General features: G+C 42.3%; 1 protein-coding gene across 1 annotated transcript; it reads right to left on the minus strand.

Annotated features, from left to right (window-relative positions):
* Nucleotides 1–546: 546 nt before the first annotated feature.
* Nucleotides 547–15293, minus strand: cenpf (centromere protein F; the record flags this gene model as incomplete). Its single annotated transcript, XM_080850026.1, has 19 exons — nt 547–747; nt 2432–2610; nt 2871–3320; nt 3551–3725; nt 4011–4172; nt 4440–4571; nt 4718–4861; nt 4957–7056; nt 7208–10554; nt 10856–10991; nt 11126–11248; nt 12466–12594; nt 12716–12841; nt 13333–13535; nt 13905–14136; nt 14227–14318; nt 14437–14549; nt 14729–14925; nt 15132–15293. The coding sequence occupies 19 exons, from the start codon at nt 15291–15293 to the stop codon at nt 547–549; spliced, it is 8403 nt and encodes a 2800-aa protein (XP_080706152.1).

Raw genomic sequence — 15293 nt, forward strand, 5'->3', positions numbered from 1 at the left:
AAGAGAGAGAGGGAGGGATGGAGATACAAAAAGAAGAAGGAGAGTAAAGAAAAGGGAGAGAGAGAGAGCGAGAGAGAGAGAGAGAGAGAGAGAGAGAGAGAGAGAAAGAGAGGGCACTCATCTACTTTAAACAGGAGCTTGCCCATTTCCTGAAATACCACTCAGAAAGGGTGGAGTTGGGCAAGCTATAGTGCTGGATAGGCTATAAATACCAGGGGCACCAACCATTAAACAGACAAGAACATTTTTGGTGATGATTGTTAACATGTTTACTTAAAAAAAAAAAACAGTATGAACAAATCTACAAAATGGAATTTGAGCATTATTTGTCTGTACAAAGCAGTGCATAAGAAATATGTTCATCTAGTCAACTTGATGTTTTTACATCGGCAGAGTAAGAATTACAGACAAACATATATTTTCAATGAAGGGTGAAGAAACAAAAACAGTCAAGAGTTAGAAAACCTAGGGTTGGGAGTGAGAAGAGTTAAACTTGAGTGAGAGGAGTTAAAGTTCGCTATGATTGTGAAAAACTCCTATGTAAAGTTACTGGACATGACAGTTGTCTTCCTGTTTTGCCGGGGTGGCTGTTTGTCGGCGTTTATCGTGCTGGTCAGAGGTTCTGCGGGTGCTGCTGGAGCGCCTGGTCTTCCTCTGGTCCATGCTGACCGCAGGGCTCTCTGGTCCCTTGGGCCGGGGGCTGTTGGTCACCGAGGCCAAGATGCTTGAGACACCCCCAGTCAAACCCTGACAAGATGAAGAGAAATGGTAAGTGACCATGATATCCATGTACATACACTGTGGGGATTCACCATTTTGCACCATGAAAAAAAAATGAAAGTATTTTATTTATTCCATCAGAAAGTGCTCTTTAAAATCAGATCCAATAGCACAACTTTTTTTTGTCAGTTTAGTTGCCTGGATTTCCTTAAGTATTCAAAGTATATATTACTTTTTAAAATGCTCTATTGAAACGGTAACCATCATAAATAACTCTGACTCGAATGAACCAGATGAAACAGGAATTCATTTTATGAATGGTGTGGCACTCAGTGATGGGAAATTTACTTAGGGAAGAATGAACTGGAGCTCAGCAACGCTTGAACGGTTCCTGGAATTGGCACGTTCTGGGGTCGTCAGCACAGAAGTTTAAAATTGGTTCTGACCCAAACAACCAGGAGCCTAATCTGCCTGAATGAACACTCCACCCCCCCACCCCCACCATCACAAACCTGATGGATTAGCCAAACTTGGGACGACACGGCACCCCTGGCTAACTCGAGTTCCTGGTGGACCCCAGTCAATTAAGGGGTGGAGATTGGAGGGGGGGGAAAAAAAGGAAAAAGTGTGAGAGAGGGAGCCCGTCTAATCTCGGCAGCTACACTGAGCACCGCTTTCCCAGAAAGCCATAAACCCCAAAGAGATTAAGTTATTGTCCGTGTTAGCATGTGTGAAAAGGGGGAACTCGTACTGGTTTACTTTTCAATTTCCACCACAGTGAAGCTCTACAATGGATGTTCAGGTGCACTCAGTCCCATAAAATAAAGAGAGAAAACAAAACCACCAACACGTTTGAAAAATCCAGCTATGGTCAGGTATGAAAAAGACAAAAAAAAATAATAAAAAAAAAGGATTAAAAGGATGGTACAAGGGAAGAGAAAAGAAAAGAGTGAACTCCCCCTCCTGTTTCAATATGCAGGCAATTTCAAAGTGTGAGTGAGAACAGTACATTCTAAAAAGGACCAGAACTCTCTTTTCTGAAGGACAGAACCTTTTCCCACATAATAAAAAAGAAGAGAAGAAGCTCATTTTCTACCCACCCATCTCTTCTGGGTTGGAAAAAAACAAAGAAGAAAGAACTGCAGGAGCGTGACTTCAATGAAAAACACGTGCGTTAGGAAATAAACCTAGGAGGTCAGCATGATACCGGGAAGCTTCTTGTGAAATAATGACTTCAGCCTTATCGTCCATTTCCATCACGATCCCCTCAAGTCAGAGTGATAGCTAAAAGGTAAACTGACCCGAGTTAAGATGACACAGTGAGAGCCAAAGTGGAGACCGGACTCCAACACCCCCCCCCCCCCCCCCAAAGACTGACAGATCACAAGGTGTCACTCTGACACATGTGAGTGTCTGTGTGGTGATGGGTCAAGTCAACTATTTATGAAGAAATTCAAAGATTCAGACAGAAATACACTGTAATACTTGAGTTTCATCAAAGGCTCCTCTTGGGACTGTAAATGGACTGGTTTCTTTAAAGGGAGATAACATTTTAGAACTCAAGGCTTTTGCACTCTTTACTCTGCACGTGCTATGACTGCGATTCTGAGACTTTAAAAAAAGCCAGAGCGAAATGCAAAGTCGAGCTGGTCAGGCTCTTGTTGAGTTTGTGTGTGTGTGTGTGTGTGTGTGCGTCACATGCAAAACCTACTTCCTGTGAGCTGCTGTCCTCTGCTGGTGGTTTTGAGCTGCACGTGGACTGGTCCGCCGAGAAGGACATCTGCTGGGCGGACGGAGAATTCCGAGCAGCCAGACGAGGGCTGCACCTCTGCACTGCTGTCCGGCGCACAATAAAGGGGCTCATCTCACCCTTGGGGATGTCGGCAAAGCCTGAGTGTTCACAACAACAGAGACCATGAGTGACACATGACAGTTCAAAGAGTAACTCTTTCCTGAATAAATAGCAGGATTTCTACATGCAGAAGCAATCCTTACTGGATAGTTCTAATTCATGCCAAGTCAAAAATTGCAGTGGCTTCCTTGCTATAAGCAATGATTTAATTGTGAACTAAGGGAGTAATATCTAGCATTTCAAAAGAACCTGACCTGAACCAAAACACTTCAGCCCTAAAGGAGTTAAAGACCTTCACCTTTCATCACACGATCAGGCAGTCCCTCAGGAATGAACTCTTCCTGTGGCTGGGGTGTGGCTCCCGCTCTCAGCCTCTTGGCGAGGTTCTGCAGGGCCTCCTGGGCCTTGATGGGGGTCTCGGCCAGAGCCCTGGGCCTCTTTGCCGAGGCGTGTCCTTCTGGGTCCTCTCTGGCTTCGGGCCTGGTGTTCTCCGCGTTGCTGATCTTATCTCCTGACTGGGTGCTGGCTGATGTAGACTTTCTGGCCTTGCTTGCCGAGGTCTGACTGGTGAACTGCTTGACCTTGTTCTGGAGAATCTCGTTGGCCTCCTCCAGCTTGTGCACTTTGACCATCAGGCTGCAGTAGCGGTCCATGCTATCGTCCGCCTCCTTGGTCTTCTCCTCCAGAGTCTTCCTCAGCTCCTCCAGCTCAGCCTTCAGGTCATCCACACCGCACTCACCATCAGCTGCTAAAACAATCAGAACCAGGACTTGGTTGATTTACAACTAATAAGAGAAATCAGTCGTAACAGAAGTAGAACATATTCAATTTAAAATACAAAACAAATAAATAGACAGACAAATCAATAAACGGCAAAAAACTACATTCAGTAATACAATATATAGAAAAGCCTACAAGTAAAAGTACAGTGAATAACTATTCTTTTCATCACTTGATTTTATAATCTATAAACTCTACCTAGTTTCTGTGAGGCCTTCAGACTCATGATCTGCTCTCCCTGTTTCTGGTTCTCCTCCAACAGGGTTTGCTTCTCACTCTCCAGTTGTTTGCAAGACTTCATCCATGAGTTCATCTTGCTCTGGATGCCATCCATCTCTTTGGACAGCTTCGCTATCTTTGAGTTCAGCTCATCCTATCAGAGGGCAGGATAAAAACAAGTCCATGAGAGGATGATGCAAACAACCTAATCGCCCACACTTGCCATCTCGCCATCACTTTTTCTTTTAGGTATAGAATGCAGTGTTTGAAGGTATTGAGATGTTTAATGAAGAACAAATATGAATTGTAACACCACAATAAATCAGATCAATCTAAGCACAACTTTAGAATGACTACACACTTCAGACATTATGCACAGAACTGATGATTTCAATTTAAATTATGCCCTGCGTCGCGGGTGTGAGGATGCTGGACTCACCTGCGTGGGTTTGCACTGGTCATGTTGACCCTGCAGCGCTTCTAAGGCAGAGGTCAGCTCCTGCTCCCTGGCCCTCAGGCTGCTGGCGTCAGATAACAGCTCCGTGGCCTTGCTCTCGGCTGCCGCCATCTCCCCTCTCACAGCCGCCAGCGTGTCCACGTGCTGCATGAGAGCGTTCAGGTTTAGGGAGACTTGATGGTTTATGAAATGGCATGTGGCATTAGTTTGAAAAGCTAAAAGCAGGTCACAAAATCTGTCATGTTGTCAAATGCTTGAGATGCTGTAGTGTGAGAATTCCACCAAAGATGGTTTACAAGATTTTTTTTTTTTTATAAATATGAGCAAAATCTTACGAACAAGCCTGGAGGGTGTCTTTCACTGTATAAAAGCTGCTGTGTAAAAGTCAGAAAAAAGCCCTTGGTAACTTGCCTGTTGCTGAGCCTGTTTCAGGGCATCCTCCAGTCTTATTTCTCTCTCCTTCATCTCAACGAGACTTTCCTGTATGCCTGCCAGGTTTCTTGCCAGTTCCTCCTTCTCTGCTGCCAATGTGTCTAAGGATAGCTAAAACAAAAGGGAAAAAAAGTGTGGTATAAATATAGAGCAAGACCAATACTAATATATATATATTTATTAACTCTGAAAAGCAAAGTTATCAAAAGAAACAGACAAGAACACACTGCAAAGATCTAAAAGGATAAAATGCTTACTTTATAGCTCTTTGCTTCCCTCTCACTCTCTTGAAGTTGAATATTGAGTGAGTTTAGATTTAGCTGAAAACCATCTTTTGTCGCACTCCTTTCAGTCTCAAGTTCGTTCTGGAGATTCAAGTTGCTCTCCTGCGATGCATTAATCTAAAAAGCAACAACATACAAAGGAGCATTTTTAATTTGCCTCTTCAACATAAAAGCGGAGTATGCTAAGAAGTTCTTGTAGATGCCATACACACTTTTTTGGTGAGCTCTGCATTCATCACTTTTGCAACTTCTAGTTGAGTTTCCAGCTGCTTGACACTGCTTTGGAGAGACGCAGTGGTGATCTGCATGGTCTCGTTTTTGGCAGACTTGGCCTGCACCTTCTCCTCCCACTCTACGGCGGCAGCCTTCAGTTGCTCCCTCACCTCTTCCCACTGCTGCTTCTCCTCCATCAGCCCCCGCAGCTCTGCAAGTTGAGCATGCAATTTGGCCTTTTCTTCCTCCCTTTCGCTATTCTGTTGTTGTTTGACTGCCAAATCGTTCTGGAGAGACTGGTTGACTGACTGTAGGTTGTCCTGCAGCTCTTCAGCCTTCTGCAGTCTCTGCTCCAGTTCCTCGTTTGCCGTTTCCAAGGACAAAAGTTGACGGGTTGCGTCCTGTTCTTTGAGCTGCGTAGTTTCAAGCTCATTTCGGCAGGTCTGAAGTGCACACTCAGTGGCATCAAGTTTGGACTGGAGTTCAGCGACAACATTTTTCTGGTTGATCTCAGCATCTTTATTGGCTTGTTCAGCACTAACAAGCTTCTGAGAGACTTCTTGCATGGACACCTGCATTTCTTCAACTCTCAAGGTGAGCTCTTTTTCAAGTCTGTCCTTCTCTTCTCGAAGATTGTTCAGTTTCATGGTCATCTCATCAATTTTTGCAGAAAGAACCGTCTTCTCAGCTTCAAGCTCCTCAAGCTCTGCTTTAGTAGTTTCTGCCTGCAGGACTGCCTCCTCCAAGTTCTGATCGGAATCCTCCCTTTCCCTCTCAAGTTTTTCGATGTTGTCCTGTAGGGAATCAGCCTTCCTTTGGGCAGCTTTCAAGAGCTGGCTCATGTGGTTCTTCTTCCGCTCGTCCGACTCGATACGGACCTTCAGTTTCTCAATACCAGTTCTCATCTGGGTAACCTCTTCTTTAGTGGAGATCAACCGTGCAGCTATTTCACCTTTCTCCAAGAGAGAGGACTCAAGCGACAGAGAAAGCTTTGCGTTCTCCTCCTGCAAGGAATGGACTTTGGAAACCATGCTCTCAGATTCCCGAAGAACAGTGTTCTCTCCATCTCTGAGCTGCCCAAATTCTGTAAGCAGTTGTCCTTTCTCTTCATTGAGTGTCACAATATTTTGCGCCAATAACTGGGCCTGTTCTAAGAGTTCTTCTTTTTCTTTGACAAGGGTGTCTATTTTGTTGGAAGCCACCTCGAATTGTTTCCTTCCTGCATGAATGTCCTCCTCAAGAATTCTGATCAATTCTCTTGTATCGAGGTTGTTCTTTTCTAAAAAGACAGCTTTTTCCTTCATCTTCATGAGGGACTGATTCTCACTCTCCCTTTCTTCTGAACATGAGAAGAGCTCTTGCTTCAGTTTCCCTCTTTCAGTCACTGCGTTATGCAGCTCTTGCTCCAGAGAGCCGTTAGTCTTTCTGCTCGACTCAAGCTCAGTCTCCAATCTCTGCTTCTGTTCATGCATACTCTCGAGGTCAACCTCCATGGACAAAATGTGCTTCTCCAAGTTGGACTTCTCTGATCTGGTCCTTTTCAGTTCGCTCTCAATCTGGAGGAATTTCTCATCCCAGCCACCTTTAGCATGTTCCAAGCCCTCAAGCATCTCAAGTACATCTGAGAGTTGAGAATTTGAGGTTTGCTGTTGCAGTTTCAACAAGTCAATCTCTTCAGTCATTGCCTCAACCTGAGAACTAAGCACCCGTTTCTCCCCAATGGCAGTGGCCAACTTATCAAGTGATTCAGATTTCTCTTTTTCCAATTCATGGACCTTGTTCTCCATCTCCTTACACCGTTCTTTTCGAACAGCCATTTCGGCTGTTAAAAGTTCATATTGAGCGAGCAGCTCCTGCAGACCTTCCTCTTGCCTTTGTATTGTGTCCTTACTTGCGTGTAGTTCAATCAGTGAGACTCCCTGTTCTTTATCTGTAGAGTAGTCAAGTGTCAAGGGTTCTCCAGCATCATCATCTACCATCTCTGGAATAGTGGATTCATTAAGAGAACCTGGAGCATCAAAGAATTCACCATCATCTAGCTCCTCTGCCTTGGAACAATCATCTTTCACCACTGCTGAAGAGGCATCTGCTGTTGCTGCCTGTAAATAAAAATAAAAGATCAAATTGATTAATAAAATACACACTATTTCTCTATGTAGTATACTGACCAACAACATTTAGCAAGAGAAAAATGTATGATGTTAAAGCAGGCAGCCATAAAATCAAAATGTGTAACATCATGTAGCTTACCTGTGGGGCATTCTCCTGATCGTCCAACAGCAGAGACTGTGAGGCGAGATTTAGTTCCTCCATTTGTTGTCTGGCGACCTCTAGCTGTGAAGACAACATCTCAATGTGCTGACTTTGGTCTACAAGTTTAGTCTCCAGATCAAGCTTGACACTGTCCATTTTCTGTAGCTCAGCAGTATGCTGATCTCTGAGCTGCTCAAGCTGAACTTCTCTTTGCTCCTCAAGGGTTTGGACAGCTTCCTCAAAAGCATGGGAGAGTTCCTCTAGCTCTCTGGACTTTTCTTGCAGCTGTTCTTTAATCGAGGCATGGACATCAACCTCACTCACTGGCTCAGATTCTTCAAGAGCTTTGGACTCTGTCTCTGAACTCTCATCAGCTGAAGTGATCTGTGGTGGTGTATTGTCCTCAACAGGAGACGTGCACATCTCCAAATTCTCACAAGCAGACTGCTGGTCCACAACATTTTCTTCCTCAGTGTACTCCTGCTGGATTGCATAGTCAGCGTTCAGAGCACCTTTTTGAAGCTGCTCAATTAGTGACTGTTGTTCCACCACCTGGGACAGCAACTGACCGTACTGGTCAGTGAACTGAATTTGCTCATTCTGCAACATGACAAGCTGTTGAGAGAGTTTTGTGTGCTCTTCTTCAAACTCTTTATTTTTCACAGATGTTTTCTCCATCTGTTGTGTTGCTTGATCTAGGGCTAATTTGAGGGACTGTGTTTCATCAGTAAGTTGTTGGATTACTTCCTGAAGGCTGTCATTCTTCTGTTTCAATGAATCCAACCCCTTAAGAGCATTCTGGTAGTCCCTTTGCAGTTCCTGCAAATTAGTTTCTACTTCACGTTTTTGTTCTATCAAATTGTTATGGATTGTCTCAATGTTTGTGCGTTTACAAACTTCTGCCTCTAATGCCACCTTGAGACTTTCATTTGTTGTTTGAACACACTGTAGTTCGGATGCCAAGGCAGAGTTATTGGGTTGTTGTTTGTTGGTATCTTCCAAACATGCCGTCAATTGTGAGATCTCACTAGTTTTAGTTGAGAGCTGGTCTTGAGCACCATCCAGCGCCACTTCCAAATTGGATTTTTGAGCTTCACTGTTGTCTAACTTTTCCTCCAGAATACTAACAGTGCCTTTAAGTTCCTCAATCTGGGAATCATATGTAGTTATGCAGGCTTCATTGTCCTCCAGGTCCATTTGAAGCATCTCAAGCTGGACTTTAATTTTGTTCATACTGATGTTTTTCTCTTTGACTGCATCGGAGGCCTTGGATTTTTCGAGGTCTGCCACACAAAGCTGGTCTTTGAGTGACAGAATCTCACAGCTTTTACATTCTTCGCTTCTCTTTGATGTCTCCAAAGCATCTCTCAATGTCTCCAGTTCCTGTGCATGTGAGGAGGCAGACTCTTTACAACTCAACACCTCCTGGCTGATCCGGTCACAAGCCTCACCTACTTCCTTGAGCTTGGCATTACTTACTTCAAGATCTTCCTTTAGCCTGGACATTTCAGACAAACAACTGGTCAATTTTTCTTTAGCTTCATCGGCCTCCTGACATTTAGTCTGAAGCTGAGCCTTCACAACATCCAGTTGTTCTTTCAGATTCTTGTGTTTTTGAAGATGTTTTTCCATTTCAGCAACATAAGCTTCAGCTGCTTCATTGAACTTTTCAGAGCGTTCTTTAACATCTGCCTTCAATGAGCGAACTCTGTCCGTTTTCTCTGCCAAACGCTTCTCCAAATTTAAGTTTAGATCCACAACAGAGTCATGCTGTTTTTGAAGGGACTCAACAGTGCTCTTTAGCTCAGCACACATCACAGTTGAAGCCTCAAGATCAGTTTTTACTGTTGCCAGCATTTCTACAACAGTAACTTTCTCTGCAAGTGCAGCGGATAGGGTCGAAATCTGTTTTTGAAGTTCACTTTTTTCCTCGAAAAGAGCATTGTGAGCATCTGATATGGTTTGATACTTTGAAGAAAGATCTTCCTTTTCTATTTGTACTCTTTCGAGGTTCTCAGTCAACTCCGAATTTTCTCTCTCTAGACTGGATATGTCATTTCCCACCTCACTGATTTGAATTTCAAATTTCTCCAGTCTTGTCTTTTGAGTTTGTAATTCCTCTACAGTCTGCTTGTGGGTATCCTGCAGATTCTCTAATGCTAGTCTGCTCTCCTCTGCAGCAGTAGCAAATTCAGTGCACTGATTTTGGAGGGCACAAAGGGATGTCACCTGGTCAGAAAGGGATTTCACCTCACTCAAGAGATCTTCCTCCCTCTTCTCAGCTTCAGAAATCCTCTGTGTGAGATCATTGTTTACTTTAAGAAGGTCTGCATGTTTTGTCTGTACTTCCACACTCAATGCTTTCTGGAATTTCAGTGCTGATTCAAGTGAGGTTACCTGATCCTGCAACAAAAGAATGTTCTGTTCACACCTGATCAGGTCTAGCTTTGCTTGCTCTGCTTCATTGGCTTTCACTGCCTGGCTCTCTTCACACTCTTTTACCAGATTGCTCTTCTCCTCCTCAAATCTTGCTAACAGCTGCTCCTGCTGGGCATCAGAGTCAGATGCATTCTCCTGGAGGTGGGCAATTTGATTTTGAGTAAGCTCGATGATGGCATCCTTGGACTTGGCCAAGTCGCAGGCGCTTTCGTACTGTGCCAGCAGTTCGCTCTGAGACTGCTCCATCCTCTCAGTCTTTTTCGTCTCCACTTGAACTCTCATTTCCAGATCCTTCACTTGGTCCTGGAGCATTTTTATCTGCGCCATAGTATTATCAGCATCCTTGGTGTGTTTCTGATCTGCCTCGTTGTATTTCTGAAGCATTTCATCATACATGCGACCCTTTTCCTCAAGTTCCATGCACTTGTTGAGAAGCTCACCTTTGAGGGAGTCAATCTGAGACTGCTTCTCTCTGTCTAAATCTTGGAGCTTTTGCTGAAGACAATTGTTTGTATCAACCAATGTCATCGACGATTTTTCCAATTCATCAATTTTGCTCTGCATTGTGTTACGGTCTGACTCCGTATTTTCAATCAACTGAGCCTTTTCATTTTTCCACTCCACAATCTTTTCATGTTCCCGCTTGACCTCTTCAATTTCCTTTTGCGCTGCTTCTGTGGTCTTTTGAAGATCTTGCTTCTCTCTATCAAGAGCCTGAAGTTTATTTTGTAGCTGCTCGACTTCTAGCTTTTGTTTGTTCAACTCTTCTTGACACAACTTCTCCTTTGTTTCCATAGCACTGAGAGTTTTCTTAAGGTTGTCAATGTCTTCAGAACTGGACTGGCTTTGACACTCTAATTTCTTTTTAAGGGCTTTTAGTTCTTCACTCTGAGCTTCAGCTTTGGCTGTTAAACAAGAGGGGGTTGGTCAAGTTAATTTCAATGAAATGAATTATTGGATAACACATTAGAAATGCTTCCTTCCAATATTGAAAGTAATTTTGAAAAAAATTAAGGTCAACTGGTGGAATTAAAGTTGTCTGGGAACAACGACTGAAAAAACACATCTGCCTCAAATTGTATAAATTGCAAAAAAAAAAAAAAAAAAAATCACCCCAGCATTTTACACTAAAATATCACTAAGCAATTATTGACTTTTGACAATGACAATTTGACATGCAATCGGATTCAGACAGATAATTCCTACCTTTTAGGTCCTCCACCATGTTACGGCTCTGCTTAAGGCTCTGTTCATTAGTTTTCTGTTCTTCCTCAAGCTGATTCAGTCTTTTGGTTCCTTGCTGCAGCTGACTGCTAAGGTTGTTGTGCTCTCTTTGCATCTCCTGTGAAGGATGGATGATAAATAGACAGACGTTAGATAATAAAGAATCAAATACCAAGGCCATAGGCACTTGCATGCATGTAAAAGAACATATAAATGGATAAACATAATGGAACAAATAGGATAAATACATACGTCACATTTTTTCTTGAGCTCCATTTCCTTAGTTAGACTAGCCTGCAATCCTTGGTCAGATTTGAAGAGCCTTTGTTTCTGCTCTTCCATATCTTTCTCCAAGCGATTCTTCAGTGCAGTGACCTTTAGAATACAGCAATATTTAAGGTGTGAATGCCTAAGTATCAACAATTAACCATGAGGACATGTCAGGCTTTAGGTAATATTTTCATCTGAAGATCCGGGTCGTATTTACAAAGCATTTAATCTTATTACACACCGTCACACTCAAAGTATCTAACTAAAAGCTTTCTCCCAAATCCTATTCACAAACCTGCAGAGTCCAATTTTTACAAGGAAAAGATTTGTAAGCTAAGAGAAAGACTATGACCGACCTCCAAGTCCAATGCGTAATGACTTTGATGATTGGTAAATGAGTGACAAGCCTGTGCCAGTGAGTAGGCCTACGTCAAAGAATGATACATAAATAAAAAACTAAATTTGACATAGGCTACAAATTTAATAATAACTGTATAGTAATATGCTACTTACAGACCAATTATCTTTGCACTCTTTACAAAACAAATCTATGATGGCACTATTGTGTAGACAGGAGTTAGTGTAATTTTATGATAAAATGTTACATTACATTTAATTACAGAAATGAATAGACTGTTTTGGTTGGTGTCACTGTATCCCATACAAGTTTCAGTTATTTCCCCGCAATTGATACTGTATTTTAAGAAATTCAGCATTTGTAACTCCAATACATTGTGACCTGGAATGTTTCTTAATGGGCTTTTTTGCAACGTGATTGTTATTCACCTACCAGATGAATACTGTCTCAATTGCGAGGGAATCATTTTAGAGCTAGTAAGGGATGCAATGTCACCAACCAACCTATTCAGTGCTTATACTGAATGTAGCGTTTTATTGTACAAATAAACCAGCTCATGTCTACACAAATGTGTCATCACACATATGCATTTTGAAAACTGTGCGAAGATACACTGTCTTTGGGCAGCGTATTCCATTATTATTTAATTTGTGGCCCAGGTCATATACAGTATTTATTGATTTATTCATCATTCTTTGTGGTCGGCTATGACGCACATGCCTACTCACCGGCACCGACCTGTCACCAATCACAGAGGTCAACGCAAGCAAGCTGGTGCATGAGACTTGACACCAGCCACAACGACAGATTCTTAGCTAGAAATCTAATTTTTCCTTAGCAAAAGTTGCTTGTAGCAGCTTTGAGAAAGAATTTATGAGAAAACGGAGTTAGACAGTTTGACTTTAGGGCTCTCAGTGGTTAGATACATGCTTTGTGAACACTGGCCAAGAGGTTGATTTAGTACCTTATCAACTTCAGATTGCAACACGTTGAATTCTTTTTTCGCTTGTTGGATCTCCTGGCTCATCTTGGTCTTCGTTTGGTTAAACTGCTGATCCAGAGCTTGATGGGAGCTTTGCAAATGTGCAAGATCCTGTTAAAGGGTTATAAGACAACAGAACTGTTTGAGCATGCATCAAATATAAGACATATTCCACGCGTAAGTAAACTTAAACCCACAACGAATAACAGTAATTTGGTAATAACTATGAAACCTTTTGAGACTCTTTCTCCTGGTCTTTGATCTTCTGCTCCAGGGTCCGTCGTGTGCTATCAGAGTTATGACGTTGACAGTTCATCTCTTCAGTCACCTGCTTTAGTTTCTGTTCCATTGATGTGCACTAAAAACAAATTCAGAAATTCACATTCACAAACAATACAGAGTGATTTTTTTCAGTGTTCACTCAGTATTCTTTAAAATCAGACAGACACTGAATGGGGTGCAATGTCAGACACCAGAAGAAGACAGAGGTAAAACACTGACTGTACAAACAGTCCTTTCCTACAGTTTCTCTTTACAGTTGTTAAGGTAAACAGACACAGGTGTACATTTGTAAGACCTTTCCATGCTGCCAAACATTTATAACATTTACAAGCCCGTCAGTGGCGACAACAAGCGGTCTACCTCAATACTAGACTGAATTTCAATAATTACATTTTCCCTAGTAAAGACCTAAAAAGATCTTTCAAATTATATTAAAACAGGGCCCAGGTTAAAAAATGTCCTTCAATACCATATATGATAACCTGTATTCATCTTGATTAGTGAGTGTACATTTGGAACCAAAGCAAAATGTTTTAAGAATGTGATTTGAAAATTTGCTGCTATTACTTTTGCCACAGCTTGCTCATGCTGTGTAGTCATTTTAGCCAAGTCATCCTTCGACTTGGTCAGGGCCCTCTCCTTGTCGGCAAGGTCCCTTTTGGCCTTGTCCAGCTGACTTTGGGTCTCATTGAACTTGTTCATCTGATTCTTGATGTCTTTCTCCTGTGCCTGAAGACGATGATCCAGCTCAGTTACCTTGATTTTTAGATCTGTGGAAAATGATAAAACACGTTTTTTATAAATCTAAACACTTATATTCATACAATTAACATTTATAAGATAATACTTAAGACACCAAAGTTACAAGTTACAGCACTCGCTACATTACAGTGGCACTAGGAAGACACGCCTAAGATCAGGACACAAATAATTTTAGGAAGTCCATGTACAACCAATGACCAAACCATGTTCACACCATTGAAAAGCTCGCTTAGCATAATTAAAAACCAATGTGTAGCCAATGGCTACAGGTCACACTTCCTCTAAATGTTTAGGCATTTAAGATGCGATACATAACATAAGTATAATTACACTCTTGCTAAAGTTGTAAAACCATTTCAGGAGACATGCAAACTGACCTTGATTCAGTGTTCTGAGTTGCTCAGCCTGCTGTGAATTTCCTGTAGCCTCTCCTTGTGCCATGAAAGAGCTCTGCTGGCTCTGCCTCACAGGGGTGTCCTCTGCGTTCCACATCGAGCTGGCTGCTGGTCTCCTCTTGGAGGGCGTCTGCTCCTGTTGCCATGGAAATATGGAGGAACCATTCTGCTGCCGCGCAATGTCCTTGTGACTGACGGACGACTGGTTCAGCATCTTCAAGAAACAAAGAAAAGAAACACATGAGGCATAGTTATACAGGCCATTGTTTGACACTTTCAAAAGAAAACACTGTGTGGAACTTACTTTGACTTGTAAGACTTTGAGTTCAGTTTCTAGTCTTTTCCGTTCCTCAACTTCATGGCTGTATTTTTCCTGAAGTTCCTCCAACCTTGACTCTGTAAGAAAAAAAAACCTTTCAGACCAATTTTCACATGTTGACTGCAACACTCACTGATGATATGATTGTCACACTGTATGATGCCTTGCTTAGGTGCATAATATAGAGCTCCTTACCATGTTGCCTATAGCTTGGAGTGGCAGGGGCAGTGAAGGTCTTCTGCGGAGTGCTGTATGGCTGTATCTCACTGGTGTTAGAGATCTGAGACTTTTCCAGTACATTTTTATGCCTGTTTTTGTTTTTCAAAGAAAGACATTTACACAAGTTTAGGGAAATTATTGAACAAAGCCAAACAAGTAAATTCCATTCTCCCCATTATTATTTCAAAGTAACAATAATAATACATTAAAAAAGAACATAACACGTTCATGGTTTGCACATGAGGAAATACGTTGCATGCTTACTCACTTTTTGAGCTCTTGTTCCAGTCTTTCAATCTGTTTCCTGCTGGCAGTTAGCTGACCTTCCAGGAAATTCACCTGTGTCTCCCTGACTTGGAGATCATGGCTTAGTTTAAGCCTGGCCTTGTCCAGGTTGTCACATGACTCCACTAGTGACTGATTCTCCCTCTTGATCGCAGCTACTTCACTTTTTTCAGAGTCGAACTAAACAACAACACAAAAACATGTCAAACATGCTTAAACATGTTGTATTGGTATTACAATACCACCCCTTCTGCTACATCACTAGTTTTCTGAGACAGCCAACAGTGAACACTACACTGTGTCTGTATATTCTACACAAAAAGGACATGGATAAAAACTGAAATTTGTAATGAGTAAATTCTGAATGACGAGAGAGATTGGTCAACCTTCTGCTTCTGTTTCTGAAGGGCAGCTTCCAATGATTCCAACTGAAACTGTTTCTGCTGTCGTTCTTTCTTCAGTTTGTCTAACTGGCTCTCAAACTCCTGGATCTTCTGGAGGGCTTTTCCAGACAGGCCATCCTTCCACTCTTCCACAGCCCAGCTCAT

This window comes from Sprattus sprattus (assembly GCF_963457725.1).
Source record: "Sprattus sprattus genome assembly, chromosome: 13".
Classification (NCBI taxonomy): domain Eukaryota; kingdom Metazoa; phylum Chordata; class Actinopteri; order Clupeiformes; family Clupeidae; genus Sprattus; species Sprattus sprattus.